General features: G+C 38.4%; 1 protein-coding gene across 3 annotated transcripts in view; it reads left to right on the forward strand.

Moving 5' to 3' along the window:
• Window positions 1-26,999, forward strand: part of PRKG1 (protein kinase cGMP-dependent 1) — a 1,407,171-nt gene that overhangs the window by 1,012,214 nt on the left and 367,958 nt on the right. For all 3 annotated transcript variants that reach the window (XM_005904632.2, XM_005904631.3, XM_070363677.1), the window contains exon 5: window positions 12,713-12,776. In XM_005904632.2, coding sequence (XP_005904694.1) covers window positions 12,713-12,776 — 64 coding nt within the window. The remainder of the gene's footprint in view (window positions 1-12,712; window positions 12,777-26,999) is intronic.

Below are 26,999 nucleotides of genomic sequence, written 5' to 3' on the forward strand. Positions count from 1 at the left end.
AAATGGAGACATTGCGAGTGAATAAATAGATGTGGAGAATGTACCTGAAGAGTTTACATAACAAAATGCATTTGGCTTAGGCTTATGTAGGGAAAGGCAGAGTCTGGCTGCAGCACTCAGTAAGAGCAAGAAGAGAATGGATAACTAGGGAAGAGGAACTGGTACCATTCTAGGAGCTGCCTACCTCTGAATTATTTACTTTTTAAGGACTCCTCTCTAATTTCTTTTGGGTACACCCATGCTGTTGGTGAGGAGCCAAGAGGATGTGTTCTGACCCTCCTAATCCACATGCCAAGATCAGCATCTTGGAATTTTCTTCCCAAATGGCCCGAGCTCATTTCTAGCTGTTTAGAAACCTCTTCCCAGATCTTTTCTTCCTTCCCTGCCATTTTACCCAACTCTGTGTCCAAGTGTTTACATGAAGGTGGCTGCATTGTGTGTGGGGAAAGGTTGGTTGTAGTGGATGGTGCTCGCATGACAGGGAATCAGGGTCCTGAAATGAGGGGATCTGGAAGATAGTTTATTCAGGTATAAATTATTGAAATATTTCCCCCTATATTACACCTTTTAAGGCAGTGTCATAGGGTCTTTGCATGTTTTTTTTTAATCTCCGTTTTTGCTCAGTCCTAGAAACTTCTAAAAGATAATGCCTATCTATTTTTAAAGCCTAAATTCATATAAAGAGACTATAAAGAATTATCTGGGGTCAAAAGATAAGGGGGAGAATCTTATACACACACACACACACACACACATATATATGTATACACACATATACACATATATACACATATATATATGTACACATGCACACATATACATTTTTTCCCCAAAAGTGGGTTCCTCTGCATGGGCGTGCCTAAGGAGGTGAAGGGGAAGCACCAGAGTTCCTAGCTTGACCAAAGGATTCCTTCCTCCTCTGTGGGCGAAAAAAAACATAGAGATGTGACTTCAAGGGCTCTTTATGACCATAGTAGCAGAGAAATAAGAGACTTTATCCCCTACCTTCTGGGCATGACATGCCCCCTGGGTTCAGGTATGACCCTGAAGAAGAGCTAAACAATGAATGTGATTAAATAGCTCATTAAAAAACAAGGGTTGATACTCCAAATATAATTTGCTTTAAGAAAATGAAGACATGGATCTTGTCAGCACTCCTGAATCTACATTAAGATTCATTTCTGATGCATTAGAAAGTTTGTTTGAATCATTAAATGTGTTAAATAACGCTAACATTTAGGACAGAAAAAAATGCATCTCTGTTGTTGCTGCTGTTGTTCAGTCGCTCAGTTGCGTGCAGCTCTTTGCGACTCCATGGACTGCAGCACTCCATGCTTCCTGTCCTTCACCGTCTCCCAGAGCTTGCTCAAACGTGTCCGTTGAGTAGGTGATGCCATCCAACCATTTCATCCTCTGTGGTTCCTGTCTCCTCCTGCCTTCAATCTTTCCCAGCATCAGGGTCTTGGTGGGTGCAAATGTACTATGTGCCAGGTACATTTTTAATGTCTTATATCTACCATCTAGCTTATTTTTACCACTGACCTATGCAGTAGGTGGTATTATTCCCTTTTATTTTAATCTAAGGAGGCTGAAACCTAGTGAAGTTTAATTATTAAAAGCATAGCTGATAATTAGTAGCAGAGCCTAATTCAGCTGTTCTCTTTTATTCTAAAGTACGTATGCTTAGTCACTATAGAGTCTTCCTAGGTAAGGAGTTTATATTTATCACACAGAGAGTAAAATTATGCCTCATGTCTCTATAATGGTTTGTTTTACCTAAAGTATTCTTACATGCAAGAAAAAAAATTCTAATTTTTATTATCTGGTGCAAGATGATAGGCAACTATTAAAGGGTTGGAGCCATTGTGTGATAAGGACTAAATGCTGCTGATATAAAATAAATCTGAAGTATATTTGGGTGGGAAATGAGGAAGGGGGTAGAGAAAGACGAGTTTTAAGGCTTGAATAATAGAATGAACCAAGATCAATGCCAAATGATTCAACTAAGAGAAAAAAGTATGTTGAGGGCAGAAAACCTTTTGCTGAGCTTACTAAGGGTAAAGATTAGATACCTGTAAGATTAAGAACGACGCTTACTTTAATTCTTTCAATTAAGAGACACTGATGTATAGAACAGTCTTTTGGACTCTGTGGGAGAGGGAGAGGGTGGGATGATTTGGGAGAATGGCATTGAAATACGTATAATATCATATATGAAACGAGTCGCCAGTCCAGGTTTGATGCTCAATACTGGATGCTTGGGGCTGGTGCACTGGGACGACCCAGAGGGATGGTATGGGGAGGGAGGAGGGAGGAGGGTTCAGGATGGGGAACATGTGTATACCTGTGGCGGATTCATTTCGATATTTGGCAAAACCAATACAATATTGTAAAGTTTAAAAATAAAATAAAATTAAAAAAAATAAAGTAGATTCATCAATAGAAATTGATTTCTTTGGTAAGCCAGATACATCTGCATGTATTTAGTTAGTATGAACTGTAGGAAGCCTGAAATAAACAATATGTGTCAATTTTCTTGTCAGTAAACTAAATACAAGGCTGATTTCTCATGTCATAATGAAGAGGCTATTGTTTTCCAAATGCTACCCAAAAATAATTAATATAACTCTGTATGTCTTGTTCTAGGTTAGGACATTCTTGAAGTGTTTATTGAAGAGATATAAACACTTGAAGTGTTTATTGGGAGAGGGAGAGGGTGGGATGATTTGGGAGAATGGCATTGAAACATGTATAATATCATATATGAAATGAATCGCCAGTCCAAGTTCGATGCATGATACAGGATGCTTGGGGCTGGTGCACTGGGATGACCCAGAGGGATGATATGGGGAGGGAAGTGGGAGGGGGGTTCAGGATGGGGAACACGTGTATACCCATGGCAGATTCATGTTGATATATGGCAAAACCAATACATTATTGTAAAGTAATTAGCCTCCAATTAAAATAAATAAATTTATAATAAAAAAATAAAAATAAATAAAATATAGGGCTATATCTGATGCTCTCTGGTTATATTTAAAAACTGAGATCTTCTGATAAAATCAAACACTTTGCTACTGAGTAGGTTAAAAAAAAATTGCTTATTCAATGTGAAAAACATTTAACCTACATTTATATGCTCCTTCCCATTGTACAGTCATCCTTGTCTCCTCTATCTCTTATCCCACATTTAGCCTTCTAAGAAATCATGTTGTTTCTACTCCCCAAATATAGCAGAGCTCAACCCCTTCTTACCACCTCTGTTAAGTCTACTCTTTCCAAATCTCATGTGGGTATTATTTATTGATGTTGACTATATTGAGTTAAAAATAAGCATATTTTTAAAAAATGTATTTACTAAGTAATTAAAAAAAGTTCAGAAATATAAATTTGGTATATAGTAACTGTGAAACAAAGTCAGTTTCCTATAATACTAAGTATACCCTCATAGGATGCAGTTAAAAAAATTAATTAAAAAATGTGTGTAGATTTGTGACAGTCCTACCAAATAACTGATTTTATCTTATGGATTGTAATGAGCACTTGTCTTTGAAGTTTTTCTTTCAAAATATTAGAAGCTTTTTGCTTGTTGATTTGTCTCCTCATTCAGCATACCACTTTTTCTTTTTTGCTATAATGTTTTCCTTCATTAAGAGAGGTATCAGTTTCTGAATTGCAGAATATGTATTTGTAACTGAGCTTTGTATCACTTTGTAGAAACCTCTGTACTACTTTTTGTCTTGGGAATCTTATCACACGCCCCTTCATAGCTGTTCCAAAGTTCTGTGGGAAATGTGGTTTTAACTCTGTGCCTTTGAGATCCTCAGCCTCTTTCTCCTCCAATGTAGTGTGTTGCAAACAAAATACTCAAACAAAAACTCTTGGGGCAAAAAAATAATAACACATATTACCTTGGTCTTCCCTGGTGGTTCAGACAGTAAAGAATTTACCTGCAGTGCAGGAGGCCTGGATTCAAACCCTGGTTTGGGAAGATGGGGATAAGCTCTTGGGCCTCCTTTGTGGCTCAACTGGTAAAGAATCCGCTTGCAATGCAGGAGACCTAGATTTGAAACCCAGGAAAGGGGTACCCACTCCAGTATTCTGACCTGTAGAATTCCATGGACTGTATAGTCCGTGGGGTCACAAAGAGTCAGATATGACTGAGTGACTAAAACTTTAATTTTTTTCACATATTAATATAACCTATTTTAATGAAAACATTTTCCAAAACAAACAAACAAGCAAAAAACAGTGAAAAGAAACGATTTTTATATTTTTGCAAGTCTGTCAGTATCTGCCTTAGAAGACAGCTCATTCTCATATCTGCTTCAGTATTATTCAATCTGTTGAATTTCTGGGTTTTTTTGTTCAAGTATTTAAAAAAACCAGCCTCACAAAGATGTGGAGCATAAAAGGGAAGAGTATCTTAATGGCCTTTTCAGATAACAGTGGACATTCTTATTTGACACTACACCAAAGCCCAGCAAAGGGCACTTTCTTACAACTTAGTTGTAATGTGAAATCTGAAACCATATCAATGAACTTTTCATACTTTATTAAATTGTAATCTGTTTACCCATCTTGTACTTGGAATAGCTCTTTCCCTGCATGACCTTGTAACATCATACATTAGTCATCTGGAAAATACTGGTTCAGAAATTATAAAATTTATGATACCAAAAGAATCACATTTGTTAATATCAACATTCACCAATGATCCCATCAAAAAAGTATTCAATTATTAGAAAACCGTTAAGCCCACAGTGGCAGATAAAAGTTTTCTGAAGTTTGAGCTTTCATTTGAAACTTAGAATTTTATTATTGGCAGCAAACGCTAGCAGTTGTTTCCCTTGAAGTCACAGTCTCACTTTGTTTTTTTTTGGAAAATTATCTGCCAAATACTCAAGTCTGAATAAGCACAGTTTATGGTTTTTGCCTAGTAAAAACTTATGTTGTATAAGAAAGTGGCTAATTCAGCTTGCAACTACAGCAATTATACAAGGGATTTTTCTTGAGAAAACCATTTTACTTCAGTAAGCAGCAGAGACACTTTCTGTATGTTTGCCATTTTGTCATATAGAATATTAAAACGAAGTGTACTCAAGGGTTAAAATTCAATACAATTAATAACTATGTTTCACCAAAACAGTTTAAAGTAAAACTAGGTTTTTACTTTATCAATTTTTTCTGTGTGTATAAGACTGTACTGACTACTATACTTGATATTCCATATATAGTGAGTAAAGGATATAATGTGAGTATAAGAATATAATGATGACTAGTACACGAGGGTTCCATGGTGTAGTGATTAGCACTCTAGACTCTGAATCCAGTGATCCAAGTTCAAGTCTCGGTGGAACCTCCAGACACATAACGTGACTCTAGTTCAATCTCTGGGTTGGGGAGATCCCCTGGAGGAGGGCATGGGAACCCACTTCTGCATTGTTGCCTGGAGAATCCCATGGATAGAGGGCTGGTGGGCTGCAGTCCATAGGGTTGCAAAGAGCTGGGCATGATTGAAGTGACTTAGCACACACACACTTGGCGTCACTGCCGTAACTTGTGTTGCGGGGGCTTTGCTTTTGCACCGCAGTGCAGCATAATAATGCTGAAAGCTCAACTCTGTTTGCCAGCGCCAGACTGAACCTCGGAGACAGAGTTGTAGATGAAGTAGAAAAAGGGGGACAAAGTGGGTTCCTGCCTGGAACAACTGTGTGTCACAACGCCCAGAGGATTTGATGAGGGGATTTATAACAATGGTCCAAGGGTGGGATCTCTGACAAGATTTAGGTGTGTGGGGAGCCTGGAGGAGAGCATGGCAACCCACATTGTTGCCTGTTGAATCCCATGGACAGAGAAGCCTAGTGGGTTACAGTTCATGGGGTCGCACAAGCGACTTAACACACACAGGGCTTGCGTGCCTTTAATCCTTTGATCTCCTAATCTTGATGGTCTTCTCTGGTCCCTTTAATTTTGCCTCTGGTGTTTTCCTGGCTGCTTCTCTCTTGATTATTGTTGTTGTCCTGTACAACTCTTTGTACCCAATGGACTGCAGCATGCCAGGCTTCTCTGTCCTTCACTATCTCTCAGAGATTGCTCAAACTCGTGACCATTGAGTTGGTGATGCCATCCAACTGTCTCATCCTCTGTTGCCCCCTTCTTCTCTTGTCTTCAGTCTTCCCCAGCATCAGGGTCTTTTCCAGTGAGTCAACTCTTCGAGTCACGTAACCAAAGTATTAGAGCTTTACCTTCAGTATTAGAGCTTCAATCCTTCTAAGGAATATCCAGGGTTGATTTCCCTTAAGATCGACTGGTTGGATCTCCTTGCTGACCAAGGGACTCTCAAGAATCTTTTTTGCTGCTGCTGCTGCTGAGTCGCTTCAGTCATGTCCGACTCTGTGCGACCCCATAGACGGCAGCCCACCAGGCTCCCCCGTCCCTGAGATTCTCCAGGCAAGAACACTAGAGTGGGTTGCCATTTCCTTCTCCAATGCATGAAAGTGAAAAGTGAAAGTGAAGTCGCTCAGTCGTGTCCGACTCTTCACGACCCCATGGACTGCAGCCCACCAGGCTCCTCCATCCATGGGATTTTCCAGGCAAAAGTACTACAGTGGGGTGCCATTGCCTTCTCCAGAATCTTCTTTAGGACCATAGTTTGAAAGCATCAACTCATCAGTGATCAGCCTTCTTTATGGTCCAAATCTCACATCCATACATGATTACTGGAAAAATCATAGATGGACATTTGTCAGCAAAGTAATGTCTCTGCTTTTTAATATGCTGTCTAGGTTGGTCATAGCTTTTCTTCCAAGGAGCAAGTGTCTTTTAATTTCATGGCTACAGTCACCATCTGCAGTGATTTTGGAGCCCAAGAAAATAAAGTCTCTTACTGCTTCCATTTCCCCCCCATCTATTTGCCATGAAGTGATGGCGCTGGATGCCATGATCTTAGTTTTTTGAATGTTGAGTTTTAGGCCAGCTTTTTTACTCTCCTCTTTCACTTTAATCAAGAGGCTCTTTAGTTCATCTTTGGTTTCTGCCATTAGGGTGCTATCATCTATGTATCTGAAGTCGTTGATATTTCTCCCAGCAATCTGGATTCCACTTTGTGATTCTTCCAGTCTAGCATCTTGTATGATGTACTCTGCATAGAAGTTAAATAAGCAGGGTGACAATATATAGCCTTGACTTACTGCTTTCCCAATTTTGAACCAGTCCATTGTGCCATGTCTGGTTCTAACTGTTGTTTCTTGACCTGCATATAGGCTTCTCAGGAGGCAACTAAGGTCATCTGGTATCCTTATCTCTTTGAGAATTTTCTACAGTTTATTGTGATCCACACAGTCAAAGGCTTTGGTGTAGTCAATGAAGCAGAACTAATTGTTCTTCTCAAATTCCCTTGCTTTTCTGTGCTCCAACGAATGTTGGCAATTTGATCTCTTATTCCTCTGCCCTTTCTAAACCCAGTTTGTACCTCTGGAAGTTTTCAGTTCATGTACTGCTGAAGCCTAGCTTGAAGGATTTTCAGCATAACCTTGCTAGCATGTGAAATGAGCACAGTTGTGCAGTAGTTAGAACACTCTTTGACATTGCCCTTCTTTGGGATTGGAATGAAAACTAACCTTTTCCAGTCCTGTGGCCACTGCTGAGTTTTTCAAATGTGCTGTCTTCTTGAGTGCAGCACTTTCACAGCATCATCTTTTAGGATCTGAAATAGCTCAGCTGGAATCCCATCACCTCCACTAGCTTTGTTCATAGCAATGCTTCCAAAGGTCCACTTGACTTCTCATTCCAGGATATCTGGCTCTAGATGAGTGACTACACCATCATGGTTATCCAGGTCATTAAGATTTTTTTTTGTATAGTTCTGTGTATTCTTGCCCCCTCTTCTTAATCTCTTCTGCCTCTATTAGATACTTGCTATTTTTCTCCTTTATTGTGCCTATCTCTACATGAAATATTCCCTTGATATCTCCAATTTTCTTGAAGAGCAACTGTTAGAAACTTCCCTTTGGAACTCAAGAAAGGTCATGAGTTTTGTCTACAGGGAACAGGGACAAAAAAAAGACCTCCATGCCATGGAGCTCCATAGGGCCCCACTCAGTTCCAATAGTTCTTCCACTTGAAAAGTTATTCCAGCTATGTAGTTCAGCACCACTCGTGTTTATTACCAAGTATTCATATGCAGTCAACTTTAATGACTGGTTGATTCTGATGTCAAATGAATAGCAGCCAAAGAGCTAGTCCCGCCATGCCTGATTAATCCATTTATAAGGCAAAAGTGCAATTCTGTGGACAAGATTTTCACCCATCTTTGTGTTTGCAGCAAAATCTTTAATTCAGCAAAGTACAGTGTCTTTGAAAAGAGGCAGTACAATAATTTCTTTTACTGGCTTCTCCAGCAGTCATTCAGCAAAGTCAGTTCTCCAAGACTTTATTTTTTGGCCTCCTAAAAGATGCTTACTCCTTGGAAGAAAAGTTATGACCAAACTAGATAGCATATTGAAAAGCAGAGACATTACTTTGCCAACAAAGGTCCGTCTAGTCAAGGCTATGGTTTTTCCAATAGCCATGTATGGATGTGAGAGTTGGACTGTGAAGAAAGCTGAGTGCCGAAGAATTGATGCTTTTGAACTGTGGTGTTGGAGAAGACTCTTGAGAGTCCCTTGGACTGCAAGGAGATCCAACCAGTCCATTCTGAAGGAGATCAGCCCTGGGATTTCTTTGGAAGGAATGATGCTAAAGCTGAAACTCCAGTACTTTGGCCACCTCATGCGAAGAGTTGACTCATTGGAAAAGACTCTGATGCTGGGAGGGATTGGAGGCAGGAGGAGAAGGGGACGCCAGAGGATGAGATGGCTGGATGGCATCACTGACTTGATGGACGTGAGTCTGAGTGAACCCCGGGAGTTGTTGATGGACAGGGAGGCCTGGTGTGCTGCGATTCATGGTGTTGCAAAGAGTTGGACACGACTGAGCGACTGAACTGAACTGATGATGTGACTTCTCCAGTCAATGCAGTTTGGTAGCTCATTCCGTCAGGTGCTTCTCTTGCTTCTTCATTTGCACTTTGAAAAGGTGTACCAAACAATTTTAAGCTTAAAAACTTCATCATGTTTACATGAAAAATTTGTTTCCTTTTCTTTAAATTTTGAATAATTGGGCACAAAATTATATCAGAAGTAACATAATAGTATTTTTAAATTGTTCTTATTTTTACATCTGTATGCTCAAATATTTGGGATGGAATTTCATGAAACCTATAATTTGCTTTCAGATTATCATCAAAAATATCTGTAAACCTATTTATCAATATGCATATAAAGTTAGATGGATTGAAGGCAGATAAAGATGGCACAGTGTTGACAGTTGCTAATCTAGGTGGTGGGGATACAGGTGATTCTTGAGCTCTTCTTTCAGCCTTTCCATTTATTTGACATTTTTCATAGTAAAAAGTTAGTTAATAAATGAAGTCACTGAATCAAAGGTTATTCATATTATTGCTTCACTTCTAAGTCATTAAAAGAATATGGCATGGTTTTAAAACTTACACGAGGTATTTTAAAATAATTTTATTGTGAAGTGTGCTCTTCTGCTGTTCTTAGTGACTCAGTCGTGTCTGACTCTTTGCAACCCATGGACTGTAGTCCGCCAGGCTCCTCTGTCCATGGAGATTCTCCAGGCAATAATACTGGAGTGGGTTGCCATGTCCTTCTCCTCCAGGGGATCTTCCCAACTCAGGGATCGAACCCAGGTCTCCTGCATTGCAGGTGTATTTTTTATCATCTGAGACACCAGGGAAGCCCGCTGTGGGGTGGGTAGCTCAACAAGTCATCAGCATGATAGTCATTCAGATAAAAATGTTCTTCCTTTTTCTTTCTTATCTGTACTGTGTTATGACCTCTACAAGAGTCTCAAGATCCTAGTTATTTTAGCTATAACAGGGATGACTATAACAATGGTTCTTTGATAAGTCTGTTTATTTCCTGTTAATTGATTTCCATTTTGTTAGATCTGAAAGTGCTTAAATTGTTACCAAGAATTCTTTAGTGTTTCTTCTTTAAAATCATCCTTAATTTTTATTGGTAATAAATGACACTGAATGTTTTGAAGCATTTAAAATTATAAAAGATCATGTGTATGTATGTGTGTGTGTGAAGATCATGTGTGTGTGTGTACATATGTGCATGCTCAGTCACTTTAGTTGTGTCTGACACTTTGTGACTCTGTGGACTGTAGCCCACCAGGCTCCTCTGTCTATGGAATTCTTCAGGCAAGAATGCTGGAGTGGGTTGCCATGCCCTCCTCCAGAGGATCTTCCCCCATCGAGGGATCAAACCCACACCTCCTGTTTTTCCTGCATTGTAGTGGGATTCTTTACCACTGAACCACCAGGGAAGTCCATGTGTGTATATACGTACATACACACACACACACACAAACAATGGAATATTATTGTATAATATAAAATAATACATTAGAAGGAAATCCAGCTATTTTGTTTTCTACTACATGGGTGACCTTGAGGACATTATGCTAGACAGAGGGAGAAAATCACTTCATGGCATCACCTACATGTGGAATCTAAATGAAGAACTCATAAGAACATAGAACAGTAGTTGTCAGGGACTGAGAAGTAGGGGGAATAGATTACAGAGTTTCAGCTTCTAACCATAGTTGATAGCACTATACTGTATAACTGAAATTTACAAAGAGAGTAGAACTTATAAGTTTGAAAAGTACATAAGAATAAATATACGAGGTGACAAATGTGTTAATTGACTAGGTTAACTGGATGAGAGAAGTTGTTTCACTGTTTTCACTTTAAATATCTTACATTTTTGTCAATTATACCTAAATAAAGCTGAATTTTTAAAAACGAAGTAAAATTGTAAAAAATAATTTATTAAAATGCCCTCCTAAAACTTAACGTTTTTGTTTTCTTTAGTGGGTACATAGTCATGCAAATATTTTTTTTTTTCTCATGACTAAGAATGCTCATGAAATTGAAAATATAGAGTGGCTTGACATAGACTTGGCACAGAAGTATTAGGGCTCTCTAAAGATGGCAGCCAATTACAATAAAATGAGGAAACTCAGTTGTAGTTTGTGTTTTTCATAAATACCCACTGGGATAGAAATATTCTAATTATTCTTACATCTCAGAAGAAACTGAAATATATAGCTCATTAAAAGAACACGGAAGGACTAGCTTTTTCAACCTGCATAACTCATGGAAACAGCTTCCTCTGTCTTCCTCTCTTTCTCTGATGTATTTCATCCAGCTGCTGAAATAGACTGCCTTCTGGAAATTAAAACCCACGTGGCTCAGACCATAGCAGTAAATCTGGTAGAACAGATGGTCCTGGATGAATTGTTTTACCTCTGCATAAAACCTTAGGATTTTATCAATAGGCTTTACACTAAGTAATGGGAATCAGAGTGACAAATTAACAGTAAAACTTTCATGCTTATATCCAAACACTATGTTCTGGCTTCTTACATTGTATTATTCTGATCAAGCCAAAACCATTGTCCTCTAGCAACAAACCAAAGATAAATCTCATCCAACTCATCTAACTCATTTAAATATGTTTGTTCTGTAGCAGTTTACCTAAAGATTGAGTTTATCTGAAGATCAGTCTTTAATAAAATACCTTACATACAAATGTATATTCACTCATTTATAGTCTTTTCTCTACTCAAGATTGAAATAGGGTTACATGAGAATTTAGTTCCACATCCCAGTTAGATTTTCTAGTGGAGTGGATTTTCAAGAATTTTATGTTAATGAGGTTTTTTTTTTTTTCTTTTAAAGCTGCTATCATTATCCATAGAAAATAAGTTTCATTGATTTGTATATTCAACATAATTCAATATTTCCTTGCTGGTCTATGAGTTTCCCTAATAAGAAGCTGAGAAGACATTTTTCAGGAACTGCTATGAATCTGGACATTTTTTCTCCATCCTGTCTGATCTGATCCCTATAACTGTCCTAGGAAGCATTTGTATATCCATTTCATAACTTTATTCAACACATGTTCTTGAGTTGTTATTAACAAATCACCAGAAATACAGGAACTGAGCAAAATAGATACAGGTCTTATTTTTGTGGCATTTGATTTTGGCAGTGAGGATGGCCAGTAGCAAATATCTGACTAATAATCTAATTACAATTGCAGAAAGGGATAAAAGAGATCATAATAGGCAGACCTTATCTAGCTGGGGAGAGATTGATGAAAGTGGGAAACTTCCAGTGTTACTGAATGCATGCTTGTAGTGCTGAACGTGTTGTCAGTAGAGCTGTGTCTTAAAAGATGGGTAGCAGTTGGCCTGTTGAAAGGGGAGACAGAGAGTATGTATATGTAGGCGGAGTTCCTGGAGAGGGTGATGGAACTGGAAGGAATCTGGTGACTGCAGGCTGATAAGGGAGAGAGTGGTTTTCTCCCTGTTGTGACTGAGGCATTCAAGGTCACACAAGGAAATGCAAGTGAAATTTGAACTCAGTTCTGTCCAACCTCCAATTCTTTCTTGTACATCATGTCTTTCCCCTGTTAGTCATCAGATTATGCCTAAGTTATTGCTATGATCTTCATCTGCAGATTCTTAGTTAAGAAATCTTTTTGCATGTTCATTCAGATATATTGCTGTTTTATTTATAAAAGTGAGCTGCAGTACATGCCTTCAGCATCATCTCTGTATTGTTTTTCAGCGTTCCAACATTCCAGAGCCTTCCTGAAGAGATCCTCAGTAAGCTTGCTGACGTCCTTGAAGAGGTAATTGTTTTTAGTCCTTGAACTTTTTGAGATGGAACTCAACCCATCACAGCTGTGCAATGACAAGTCACAAACTGCAGAGACCTTTTACATTTTTTTGAGCACTGGGATGAGATATATATTTGGCTTCAAATAAAAGCAGCTTTAGCATATCTGACATTTATACACAATTAGAAATGTGAAAATGAACTTAACTACAGCAGAAGGAAATTTTTTTACTGTGGCAAACATATTGTTACTTTGATTTCCAAGAAAGGGAGATGGCATATATATCTCTTATTTCAATTGGTGATAAGCACCATTGTAGTCACTGCTACTCAGAGGATATAAATTAGCAAATTTCTAACATGAAATAGCAGGTTGGGTACGTATTTTTTAGCAGATGAGTATTTTATGCGTGTAACTGTATGTGTGAATGTGGAAGTATCACTCTTACTTCTTTTTCTCTGCACCTATAAAGCACAGGAAATACTGAAGCAGGAGAAAGGCAGGAGGTTTACACAAGTAGTGTCTTAAGTGAACACAAGAGTATAGGGTCCCTGGTGCCTATAGAAACAAGGAAGGCACCGTACCCGGGCAATTATGCAGGTAGGGAGGTTGTTGGAGTGGCTGGCTCTGTGGCAAATCTGTTCTGACATCTATTTTCTCAGTGATCTAGAAAGCAAGACCATCAACTATGGGGCAGATGTTTGAGAGGTTTAAAGACAGAAGAGAAGGTATGAGAAAAGTAGAAGAGGAAATGGACTAGGAAGGCACAGTATGATTGCCAGTCATCATTCAGGCACTGTTTGACATTACCAATCCCAAATCTCAATTAAACAGGCAAAAAGAGTTCAGCCAGGATGTATGAGAAGACAGGTAGATCAGACTCCACTCAGTTGTACCAAAGGATGGGAGAATTTTTAAAGCACTGGAGTGAGTGGTGGAAAAATATTCCAGTAGGGGCGTTGCCACAGAGTAGGTTCTTATCTCATTGCAGAAAGAATTCAGAAATGAGATGGAAGTCAAGAAAGAAAAGTGAAAAGTTATTAAGCTCTCAAGGGAAGAGCTGGGACCCAGGTGGGCAGTTGCCCTGAGTTTCTTTGGCAAGTTGGTTATATGAGGTGTGAAAATAAATGGGCAGAATATTCATCGAGGAGAGAGGGGTTTGGGGTTATATATTTCCTGATTTTCATCCTAGCTCTACCTTCCTGGGTAGGAAGGATTTTTGTCCTTATTTAGTCCTTGAGAAAGACATTCCTGAGCTGTAAAACAGGAGATCATCAGCCTAGAAGAAGATCTGTATCTCAAAACAGGCAAATTGAGAATTTACATTTGAAAATTTTCTAAAGTAAACACCCTAAGAACAGGGAGATCAGGAGCCTAATAGTGTTAGAGAGAAGCCCATCTAAAGTTTAGTCAAAGTGAGGGGGCTGTTCAGTCTGTCTTGCTTACCAGCCCATTTGCTCTTGTATGCTTTTTCAGCCCCATTTATTTCTCTAGATTCAAGTCCCAAGTAGATAGAGAATGGGATTTAACCAGGACTGGTATTTTGCCAGGAAAAGCTGAGTGGTTGAAACAGGGAAAAGGGGTTGAAGATGCATGTGAAGGAAGGATTATAGAGACAGCTCCTGGAATTTCGATTGAGCAAGAAGGAGAGGGATGCTGAAAGGAACAAGGGTCAGTGAGTGACTGGGATCAATGGATTTTAGTCTCAGGAGGCTGAAGAATTTTTGGAGTTGTGCTATCATAGAGAGAAACCAGAAAGATATTAAAAAAGTTTTTGTCTCTAAGTACTCACAATACCTCATAACTCAGTCAGTAAAGAATGTGCCTGAAATGCAGGAGACACAGGTTCGATTCCTGGGTCGGAAAGATCCCCTGGAGAAGGAAATGGCAATTCAGTACAGTATTCTTGCCTGGAAAATTGCATGGCCAGAGGACCCTGGCGGGCTACAGTCCATGGGGTCACAAGAGTTGGACACGACTTAGCGACTAAACCACCACCACTCACAATACCAGTAATTATATGATACTATGATACATAGAATTTCAAAGGTTTATGTCCACAAATTCTTAAGAGTCTTTTTATCAGAGTGAGCTCTCCTAGGATTTACTGTTCTCTCTCATCTTATATGGGAACACAAAGTAAAACAGAAGTAACATTTGATTCCTATGTTAAAATATAAAAGATCCATGAGAAAAAATTACTGGCTTCCTTTCTTTCTGAATATGCCAACCACTGTACTTGCAACCTCTGTAAACGAAAAGCTGCTTTCCCAGTTCTTTTCCTTGTTGAATACACTGAAGAACTCTCTGATGACCTTTTTCTTTTTTTCTAAACAAAATGAAATAAAGTACAAAATCACTGGCCCAATCAAGCCTGTCCAAAATAAAATAAAATAAAACCCCATGAAATGCTTTAATCATTTTCTTTCTTTTCCACAGCTGTGGAAGCATTTGCTATGTTTTGCAAAACAATAGCCATAGCTCTATAAATAATTTTGACCAAAGAAATATTTTAGTATTTTATGTCCGATTTTCACATCAGAAGATGCCTTAATTTATGTTATACAAGCCACAGTACAGTCTACAGCAAAACTGCATGAAAATAGAAACAGATGATTAAGTGCCCACACATTTGCTCTGAAGACATACAAATGAAGTAAACAGCCAAAATATGAAGTTAGACGTATGAATATACTACCCAATGCACAAAAGTGTTCAAGTTGAATAAACAAGCACAATGAGAAATTAGATTAAATTATGTATCAGATAGAGTGAAGCAAATTTGGAAGAACAAAAGCAATACCAATGTCACTTAACATTAAAGGAAATGTGCTTACATAATCATTGAGCTGTCTTTCTTCCTACAACATCTACAAGAAAAGGAAAGAATCCCAGATAGTTTTGAAAAGAAAGCCTGTATAATCATTGTGTTCAACAAAGAAGCTTATAGCCTTGTTAAAACAAATATTTATGGAACATCTGCCACATGCCAGTAATTGTTCCAAACTCTGGGATTCAGGAGCTTGTCCACCCAAAGCATGTTTCAGTGGAAGGTACAGATGAGACACAAGGAAATGGCATCAAAATAGCATTGAGTGAGAAGGCCATTCTGTATTGGGTTAGGGAGGGAAGACCTCTCTGGTCTCAAGCTGAAATCTAAAAGCAGATACAGGATGCCATGTGTACAGGACAGAGAGAAGAGAAAGCATAATGTCCTAAACTAGGAATGAGTTTGCTGTTCTTAAGGAATAGGAAAAAAAAAACTACAGTGAAATGAGGCTAAAGAAAATAGCCAAGGCCGGTGGCAGGAGACTTTGCTGATTGTGATAAGGAGTTATGATAAGGCTTTTAAGTGCAATGGGAAGGTTTTGAGGGTTCTAAGCCATAAAATGACATGATTTGGGTTGTGTTTAAATGATAGCTCTCTGTGAGAAGAATGGATTATAGAGGGACAGATCAATTATTTAGACAAAATAGCCCCAGATGAGGGTAGACATTTGTATGTGGATGTACTTTCTTATTGACTGTTTCATTCCATTCATTATGAAATAAAACTTCCAGCATGAGGGGAACATTTTTAAAGAATAGGGGCAGGGTACGCAAGGACTGAGAGTTAACCCCAAAAAAGGAAAATAATGAAAGGAACGGACATAACGTTATTGGGTAAGTGATTTAGGAGGGTATTTGTGACTGGAGGACAAATACGTGATGCTTAGGCATCCTACTCTAAAATTGAAAAAGAAACCATTATATGAGCAATCTCTGCCACTGCCCACACCCCGCCCCCACTTACCGCTTCCATAATTTCTAGTGTAGATGTGCCCATTTATCTGTTCTTCCTTATAAGCTTATAAACCAGGAACAAATATCCTTATTCTTAGTGTTGTAATTTAGTGCCCCTTTCTTTGTTTCCTTCATATCACATAGTACAAGTATTTTCTTTATTGAATCTCTCATGACTTTTTCAGGAACATGGGAAAATTTCCTCTAGTTCCTTTGAGAAGTTGTGTTTATGCATAGGTATCAAGAGGTTCTTAGTCAAAGGTCTATCCAGATCAAGAGCAACAATTCCAACATTTTCTTAAGTTGTGTTTTGCAAGAGAAGTTGAAGCAATTAATTGATTCTCTAAATAGTCACCTTCATTGTCACTATAGTGACAATGTTCTCTAAATGTTCTCTATATGTATGTTCTCATCTCGTATCTGACTTAAAGTAAGTCTTAATAATTAGTGGAGATCATTTTAAGAGCTTCAGATTTGTTTTGCTAAATAAGTTATTTTATAGTTTGTAAAATAAATTATAGGAGAATTTTTAGGCACATGTAGGGAATAGCAAGATCTGACTTTGTAAACTAGTTATTAACTTCTATACTATTCTGTATAATACAGTGAAAACTATGTTGAATTCATTCATGTTGAATGAATTAGTCAAATATGAAATCTAGTCTGAAAGCCTAGGAAGTTCTTATGGGTAAATGAAAAGAGCTGTGAAATTATAAATAGGATCTAATCTTTTTTTCTTACTATAGCAACCTAACACTTTCCTTCTTCCTTTATACACACATAATTAGTCTCTGTAGATGAATTACATTTTTCAGATGGATAGAAGAACCTGTAGCTAATCTCCACCTGAGAAATAGCTTCCTTCAGTGACTACCTACCCAAACACAATGGAGGAAAGCCACTGTAAATAACTCAGTGTCTAATATATATCCACATATTAGAACTGTCGTGAGATCTTCAAAGGAAACAACAAATAAAAACAGTTTCTTATACAGAGGAGGAGCAGAGATTAACCTCATATCATGTTACAAAGAAGCTTGAAAATTAATTTGGGAAAGAGTTATGCTTTCACCAATGAGGGTGAAAATGCTTAAATAACTCAAGTAAAACCATATTTTTATTGAAGACATTAGATTGAACAATCAAGTTAAGCCAACAAGTTCGCTTTTTACCACTGGTATAGCTCATTCTTTCTTTGTAAATAGAAGTGGGACATGGGTGCTATATTTAAGTCTCCTGATTTTTAAATAGAAAATAAAACATGTGAGAATCACTTCTTTGGTTACACTGAAATCTGTTTCATATCCAGTTTGCTCATGAAACACTGGATTCGGTTGTTTTAGAATGAGAAACTGCCATATGACTCAGCAGTCCCACTGCTGGGCATACACACTGAGGAAACCAGAATTGAAAGAGACACGTGTACCCCAATGTTCATCTCAGCACTGTGTATAATAGCCAGGACATGGAAGCAACCTAGATGTCCATCAGTGGACGAATGGATAAGAAAGCTGTGGTACATATACACAATGGATTATTATCAGCCATTAAAAAGAATGCATTTGAATCAGTTCTAATGAGGTGGATGAAACTGGAGCCTATTACACAGAGTGAACTAAGCCTGAAAGAAAAACACCAATACAGTATACTAAAGCATATATATGGAATTTAGAAAGATGGTAACAATAACCCTGTATACGAGACAGCAAAAGAGACACAGATGTATTGAACAGTCTTTTGGACTCTGTGGGAGAGGGTGAGGGTGGGAAGATTTGGGAGAATGGCATTGAAACATGTATGTGAAAACATGTGAAATGAATCGCCAGTCCAGGTTCGATGCATGATACAGGATGCTCGGGGCTGGTGCACTGGGATAACCTAGAGGGATGGTTTGGGGAGGGAGGTGGGAATGGGGTTCAGGATGGGGAACACGTGTACACCCATGGTGGATTCATGTTGATATATGGCAAAACCAATACAATATTGTAAAGTAATTAGCCCTCAATTAAAATAAATACATTTCTATTTAAAAAAAAAAACAGTGCACCTTACCTCGTCAAAAAAAAAAAAAAAAAGAGAGAAATATTTCTGCTTCACCAGCTTTTTAAGAGCTCTCTACCTTTGGGTCTGCAGCTTTATGTGATTACATCTTAGATACATTTGAGTCTAAATAATGGATTGTTCTGGTTTGTGTCCTTATACAGGGCATTTATTTATGTTTTCAGTTTGGGGATATTTATACGGTTATGGCCCTGACAAGATCTTGAACAAATAATACTCCTCCAAGTTTTTGAAATATTGAAGAAGACAGGATGAGAAAAATAGAAACAGAAAAGAGGCAGGGAGAGAAAACTGTTTTGTTTTTTTTTTTTTTTCATCTTACCATTGCTTGATAATATGCTAAAAAGCAAATACTGGATCACAATCCAGGAATCATTATTGGAAAAGGAGGTTAATGTAACACAAGGTACCCCATGGCTGATTCAATATGCATCGTTTTAGCTGTGCAACTGTTCCTTGATGTCACCATGTCATGTTGACATCTTCTCAAATTCCTTTGCATTCTCTCCAGTTGTGAGTAATACAAGGAATAAGTACTACACTTGAAGAGTTATTGGAATACTCTGAAACTTTCTCTTTTTATCATTCTAAACAGGTCTAGACTCTTTCGAAAGAAACTAGTGTAGTAGTAAAAGTAAAAAGTAAAGTCACTCAGTTGTGTCCGTCTCTTTGCAATCCCATGTACTGTATAGCCTTACAGGCTCCTCTGTCCAAGGGATTTTCCAAGCAAGAGTACTGGAGTGGGTTGCCATTTCCTTCTCCAGGGGATATTCCCAACCCAGGGAAGTAGACAGAAACATTATTAATTCTCTTCAAAATCTATTGTTGTGACTAAACTTTTTGATTCTTGCTATTCAGAGCCAAGTTGGAGGGAATTTTAAGTACCCATTCTTTTCCAGTTGATTTGGCCTGAAGGACTCTTAATTTGGACAATTATCTGTTTAGATCTACCTGGTCCCTTTTGATTCTTTTTGGGTTTTCACATCTACAGGGCAAATGACTGCTTCTGAAGGAGGAAGAAGTAGAAGGGTGTATGTTTGTATTTTTGTGGCAGACTGGAGAGATTAAAAAGTAAAGACAAACTTTCAGTTCATATGAATATCTGCCTATCTTATTCTATTATACAAGTAAATGTAATGGGAGAATATATTTGCAAATTATAAATGTGATAAGGTAGTTGTATTAGTCAGAGTTCTCCAGAGAAAACAGAACCAGTAAGATGTGCATGTGTAGAAAGAGAGATTTATTTTAAGGAATTGGCTCCTGAATTATGGATGCTGGCCATTTCAAAATCTGCAGAATAAACTGGCAGGCCATGGAAAAGCTAATGTTGCAGTTCAAGTTCAATGCCATCTGCTGGCAGAATTCCTTCTTGCTTGGGGAATGTCAGTCTTTGTTCCTTTAAGATCTTCATTTGATTGAATGAGGCCCACACACATTATGGATGGTAATCCACTTTAACATTTAAATCAATGAGTTTTGAGTAATCTAGTCTCAAAGTTCACTTGCTGAAGTGTTAATCTTATAATACACACACAATTCAGAATAATGTTTGATCAAATATCTGAGCACTATGGCCCAGCTAAGTTGATACATAAGATTATCATAAGACATATCTAGAATATATAAAGAACACTTACAATTTGATAATAAAATGATAAATAGGTCAATTTAAAAATGAGTGGATTTTAAAAGTTAATAGATAAAAATGAGTGAATAGATATTTTTCAAAAGGAGATATAAAAAAATCCAATAAGTACATGTTTCTTATTGGATTATTATTAGCAATCATCAAGGAAACAAAAATAAGAACCCTAATTATGCACCACTTCATACCCTTAAAGGTGGCTAGAATAAAAGACAATGACAAATCTTGGTGAGGATGTAGAGAAATTGTAACTCTCGTATGTTGCTTGTGGGATTGTAAAATGGTGCAACTTCTTTGAAAAACGGTCTAGAACTTGATTTGTATCCTTTAAATTACGTATTTTGCTTATTTGTATAATCTATACCATAGTCTACAAAATATTCAGTTTTCATTTTATTCAACTTCCTCACTTGAGTTAAACCAGTAGCCCTATACCTGACAAAGACCCAAAATATCTAAACAGGTTGGAATAATGGATGGAGTCCACTAAAATTAGGTAACAGAGGAGAATATAGTTTTGCACATGATTAAAAAGAAAAACAAATACAGAAGGAAGGAACAGAAGGATAGGATGGTGAAGACAGGGCAGAATGTAGGCAATATTGCTGGAAACAAGGGAAGAAAACAATTGAAATAACTTATAAATTTGCCCTGGAGAAGACTTTGGGGGAAGGTATTGGATTCCTTTTTAACTTAGTGGACACAACTTTCTGTGTTCAAAGGATGGGGAACTCCATCTCTAAAAATAGCCTGGATGAAGGATTTAACCCATCACTGATGAATAGGGATAAAGCAGTATCTGCCTCTTGTAGTAGTGTAGGTCTTAAATTGTATAATTATTGTAAAATTAGTAGCATGCAAACATCATTTCAGATGTCCATCATCAGTGCTTACCAACCCCTTTCACATGTTGACACATAATGGAAAATGTTTATCCTACACACATATTGAGGTTAACAAATAAAACTCCTTATGACTAGAGTTGACTGGTCAGGGATTTTGACTGTCCCAGGTCCTACTGGACTCTCCATCTGAATGGCTGAGGAGGCATTTTGTAATGTCTGGAGACATCTATGCTGGTTATAATATTGAGTGAGGTTAACAGAAGGCTGCCACTGGCCTCTAATGGGTAGGGGCCAGGGTGCTATTAAACAGTCTACAATGCATAGGACAGCTTTACAACAATTCATCCAGTACCAGATGTCAGTAGTGCTGAGTCTGGGAAATTCTCCTGTAGAGTAACTGGGATAGGACTTGGGAAACTCTGCTGAAAGTATGAAGGAAATAAAATCATGTAATATGATCAAGGCTGCCAAGGACTGGTGGACTACTTTAGCCAAAGTGGTTAGGAAAGTTTTAGCTGAAGAGGTGACTTTGAGTTGACAGCCATGGCAAGCATCACAGATAGCAAAATATAGTATATAATGTTAAGTATGGATAGATATCATACATATTTGAAAAACTGCAGTATATAAGAAATTAGTTAAGATATTGTAAATATTCATGCTTTGATTTGGTGCTTGAACAATATTGATTTTTTGGCTTCTACCTAACTCTAAGATTCTGTACGATCACATTCTCAACTGAGATCTCTCTAGTCCAGAGCCTCAGTCATTCTCATTTCTACCCATGTGGGAAGTGTCTTCTCCTTTTTCTCCTTGATCTATTTAGCTATCATTATATGGAAGAAATCAGTGCTTGTCCATTGCTTTAAATTAGTCTCTAGTTTGTGAACTTTTATTACTTTAGACTGTAAGAAAGGCTGTTGCTGTTCAGTCACCAAGTCATGTCCAGTTCTTTGTGACCCCATGGGCTACAGCACCCCAGACTTTCCTGTCCTTCACTATCTCCAAACATGAGTTTGCACAAACTCATGTCCATTGAGTTGGTGATGCCATCCAGTCATCTCATCCTCTGTCTAGTAAAGGCTAATAATATATTCATAATTTCTTTTCACAGGGTATTTGTAGGCAATTGAGAGAAGCAACAGTAATACCTTCAACATATTAAGGCTGACTGTGCCAGGCTAAGTGCATCTGTTTAAACCTCTGAGGCCACTACTATTACAGTTGACCCTCTGAGGTCACTACTATTACGGTTGACCCTTGAACAACAGCAGGTGTTAGGGGCACTGACTCTCCATGCAATCAAAACTCCACAATCAAAACCATTACTGCACAAGTTTACAGGAGGTCCTGGCATCCATAGATTTGGAACCACAGGTTCAACTGACCTTGCATTACTTATAGTACTGGACAGTCATATTTAGTGAAAAAAATCTGCATGTATGTGGACCCCCACAGTTCAAACACATGTTGTTCTAGGGTCAACTGTGCTTTTACTATTCGTAGTTTATAACTGGGGGAACTGTTCAGTTCAGTTCAGTCGCTCAGTCGTGTCCAACTCTTTGTGACCCCATGAATTGCAGCACACCAGGCCTCCCTGTCCATCACCAACTCCCGGAGTTCACTCAAACTCATGTCCATCGAGTCGGTGATGCCATCCAGCCATCTCATCCTCTGTTGTCCCCTTCTCCTCCTGCCCCCAATCCCTCCCAGCATCAGAGTCTTTTCCAATGAGTCAACTCTTTGCATGAGGTGGCCAAAGTACTGGAGTTTCAGCTTTAGCATCATTCCTTCCAAAGAACACCCAGGACTGAATCTCCTTTAGAATGGACTAGTTCGATCTCCTTGCAGTCCAAGGGACTCTCAAGAGTCTTCTCCAACACCACAGTTCAAAAGCATCAATTCTTCAGCGCTCAGCTTTCTTCACAGTCCAACTCTCACATCCATACATGACTACTGGAAAAACCACAGCCTTGACTAGATGGACCTTTGTTGGCAAAGTAATGTCTCTGCTTTTGAATATGCTATCTAGGTTGGTCATAACTTTACTTCCAAGGAGTAAGCGTCTTTTGATTTCATGGCTGCAGTCACCATGGGGGAACTGAGGATCAAGTAACACAGCTAATGGGGAAGTAGTTTATTCCATCCAATCTGAAGCTGGAATTGGCACCTTTCATTACTATGCTGTATTCCATCTTGAAAATTTGTAGCATAAATGAAGAAGAAAAAAATTATTTTCCCCCATTACCTACTCCTTTTTTTTTTTGTTTGTTTAAATAGGAGATGCCTCCTTTTGAAAATGTTTACTTGTCTTTTTCTTCTTTTTTCTCCTTGGGAGTAGTAAACTTTTCCCAGTCAGCATTTTTAATTTGTTATGACAGGAATCCATTTTATGCCTTTAACAAACTTCAAAACTAAGCAGTTTCTAGTCCTTTTATCACCAGGATGTATATGATTTGCCTTATGAGGTCTGTAATTCATTAAAGTGTATGTGCTCTCCAAATATGAAACCAATCTGTAATAAGTCAGCTTTCTAGAAAACATTCATCAGTTCAGTTCAGTTCAGTCTCTCAGTCATGTCCAATTCTTTGCGACCCCATGAAACACAACACACCAAACCTCCCCATCCATCACCATCTCCCAGAGTTTACCCAAACTCATGTCCATCGAGTTGGTGATGCCATCCAACAATCTCATCCTCTATTTTCCCCTTCTCCTCCTGCCCCTAATCTTTCCCAGCATCATGGTCATGAGATCCTATTTACAGAATGCTAGTTGGTAGTATTGGAGCAGATCATGATAAACCTTGAATTCCTTTCAGAGAGCAGAGTCATAAACTTTGGTCTGAATTCTACGAATTGCTCCAATTAAAAGAAAGTATGACCTGATATTTTAAACTTTTTCTTTTTTAATCGAGGCATCTTTGTAGCTACTAAAAACTAGTTTAGGGGCTTGTACACATTTGGCATCTGAGACATAAACAATTGATGAATAGAAGCCACCCACTTGCACTTACAGTAAGAAGCTGAAGATAAGAAAACCAGTTCGACTTTCAGTTTTTATCACAAAATACAAAGCTTGTGTGGCTTGGAGAGAGCTATCAAACAGCTTAGGCAGGAAGCAAAGTGGGTGTTAATTTCCAGGTCTCCCAAAGGCCTCTGGCTATAGGTCCTCCTGGAAATCCATTACAAGGCAACCTACCATTCCCCTGCAGAGAAGGAGTCATGCAGTTTCTTAGGCCAATAGCTACAAGGCTGCTTCCTAGTAGATAAGGCTCTGAACATGGGCAGACAGTATTTCAGGCATGAGTGTTCATCAAAAGTCAGTCAATATCAATAAGGAAGGAACTGTGACCAGCCAAGGCTGTAGTGAGACTGCATCTGTATGGAAAAATCCTGTGTGTCTCATGGCCTCTGTCTTCTCTTAATTACTATGAGATATTGTCAGTGAGCTTCTCTTAGCTCTCTGGGAAGAGTTACCATTTATTTATTTATTTTACTTACAATGGAAAATTATTATTTTAATAAAAGTAGCATGCTTTATTTTGTAAATAGACTTGCAGTGCCACACCATTCTGTCATTTCTCTTTGCTTTGTATGACTTGTGCAAATTACTTTACGTTTCCAAGAATCGTTCATTATGATGAGCATGAGAGCAGCTGAGCTATCCCTGACTCCTCTGTTGTCTTCCAAAGATATTCTTTAAGATCAAGTCTTTCTTTTTTAGAGTCTTGCCCTAAGGCAGCTTCATCATTTTGTTTGTTGTTTCCTTAATTCTCTCATAGTTTGTGCTTCAGAATCATATGCTTGCTCCTATCTTGCCTGGAACTTGTCTTTTTTTCTACAGTTCTCTCTAAACGCCTTAAGGATAGGATGTGTCTCAGCTTATATCCCATTTCCAGCTGAGCAAGGATTTGCCTGACATTTACTGCATAACCAATAAGTATTTTCTGAATGAATAGTCTAAGTTGGTTTTCAGTAAATATGTGCTATGTGAGTGACGCAGTGAATGCAACAAAACTGTTCTGTTTTCTGTTTGGATGCTCTCACATTCATCCAGACTGCAGATGTGTCAAGGATCAGAGGCATGTGTTCTGAAATATAAGAATTTATAAGTATTATCTGATGATACAGGCTTGTCTGGTCGCTCAGTGGTAAATAATCTGCCTGCCACTGCAGGAGACGTGCATTCAGTCTCCGGGTCAGGAAGATCCCCTGGAGAAGAAAATGGTTATCCATTCTAGTATTCTTGCCTGGGAAGTCCCATGGACAGAGGAGCCTGGCGGACTGCAGTCCATGGGGGTCACAAAAGAGTCGACACAACTTCGCAACTAAGTAACAACAACAACCTGAGGATACAGGGAAGGTAGACAGAAGATTCCCAGGGACCCAGAATGAAGGTCGACTATAGAGAGCAGCTGTGGAGCATCACGGGCTTACAAGATCTGGAAAAGGAATAAGACATTGTTCTTCTGTCAGCTCTCTGGTTTCCCTTATTCATCCAGGGAGATATAACAAAAGCCAAACTTTTGGAAGGATATCCCCTTCCAAAGGAAGGGGAACACTCTCATAAACATTCCAGTATAATGTTGTTAGGCAGAGAGCTGAGCTATTGTAAATTATTACTTAATAGCTAGGGGATAAAGACCTCTAGAAATCATCTTCCCAATTTCCTGCAATTGAAGTTCAGTACTTGATTATGGCAACCCCCCAATCCACAGTTTTACAGTGTACGTATCTGTTCTGTCTTTTTACTTAGCTTCTCATCTAAAGAATAGAGATGGTTACCTGACATGCGTGTGTTGTTACTGTTTAGTTGCTAAGTCATGTCTGACTCTCTTGTGATCCCATGGACTATAGCCCATGAGGCTCCTCTGTCGATGGGATTTCCCAGACAAGAATACTGGAGTGGGCTGCCATTTTCTTCTCCAGGGGATCTTGCCATTACACACATGTAATATAACAGAATAATCAACCCCTTTTGTAATTGTCCCTCAGATTTTGGATATTCTGTTCTGTTTTTCCATCCATTTCTTTCTCTTTGTATTTCCGTTTTGGAAGTTTCTATTCACATGTTTTTCAAACACACTGATTTTTGTCTTGGTCATGTCCAGTCTACTGATGTGCCCATCAGAAGCATTCTTCATTTCAGGTACAAGGTTTTTATTTTCTAGCATTTCCTTGTGATTCTTCCACAGAGTTGCTACCTTTCTGCTTACATTATCCATCTGCACTAGTATGTTGCCCACTTTTTCTGTAAGAACCCTTAGCATATCATTCACTGTTATTTTAAATTTCCTGTCTGATAATTTCAGAATTCCTGCCATATCTGAGTTTGGACCTGAGGCTTACTTTGTCTTTTCAAATTGTGTTTCTGGCTTTTAGCATGCCTTTCGGCTTTTCTGTTGAGAGTAAGACATGATGTATTGGGTAACAAGAATCAAGTAGATAGACATTTCGTGAGAAATGTTGTGTTTATCTGGCTAAGAGTTGGATTTTGTTTACTGTTTGCTGTAGTGGTGGTGTTAAAGGCTATAATCTCCTCTATTGTTTTTATATCCTCCTCTTGTCTTTGGGTCTTTGTAGAAACTCATTCTTAAATAGATTCTGAGATTTGCCATCTTCCAGCTATAATCTCTCATTATTATACAGGAGCTATTGTATTGATGCAGTGGAGTGTTAAGGTTCTCCAGAAAAGCAGAACAAGTAGGAGACTGTGTGTGTGTGTGTGTGTGTGTGTGTGTGTGTGCATGGATGTGTGTATGTATATATATGGCGGGGAGAGACAGAGATTATATGGAATTGGCCCATATAATTTTGGAGGCATAGACATCTTAAAACTCTGTCATCTGTAAGCTGGACACACAGAGAATTTGCTAGTATAATTCAGTCTGAATAT

Source organism: Bos mutus, chromosome 26, assembly GCF_027580195.1.
Source record: "Bos mutus isolate GX-2022 chromosome 26, NWIPB_WYAK_1.1, whole genome shotgun sequence".
Lineage (NCBI taxonomy): Eukaryota > Metazoa > Chordata > Mammalia > Artiodactyla > Bovidae > Bos > Bos mutus.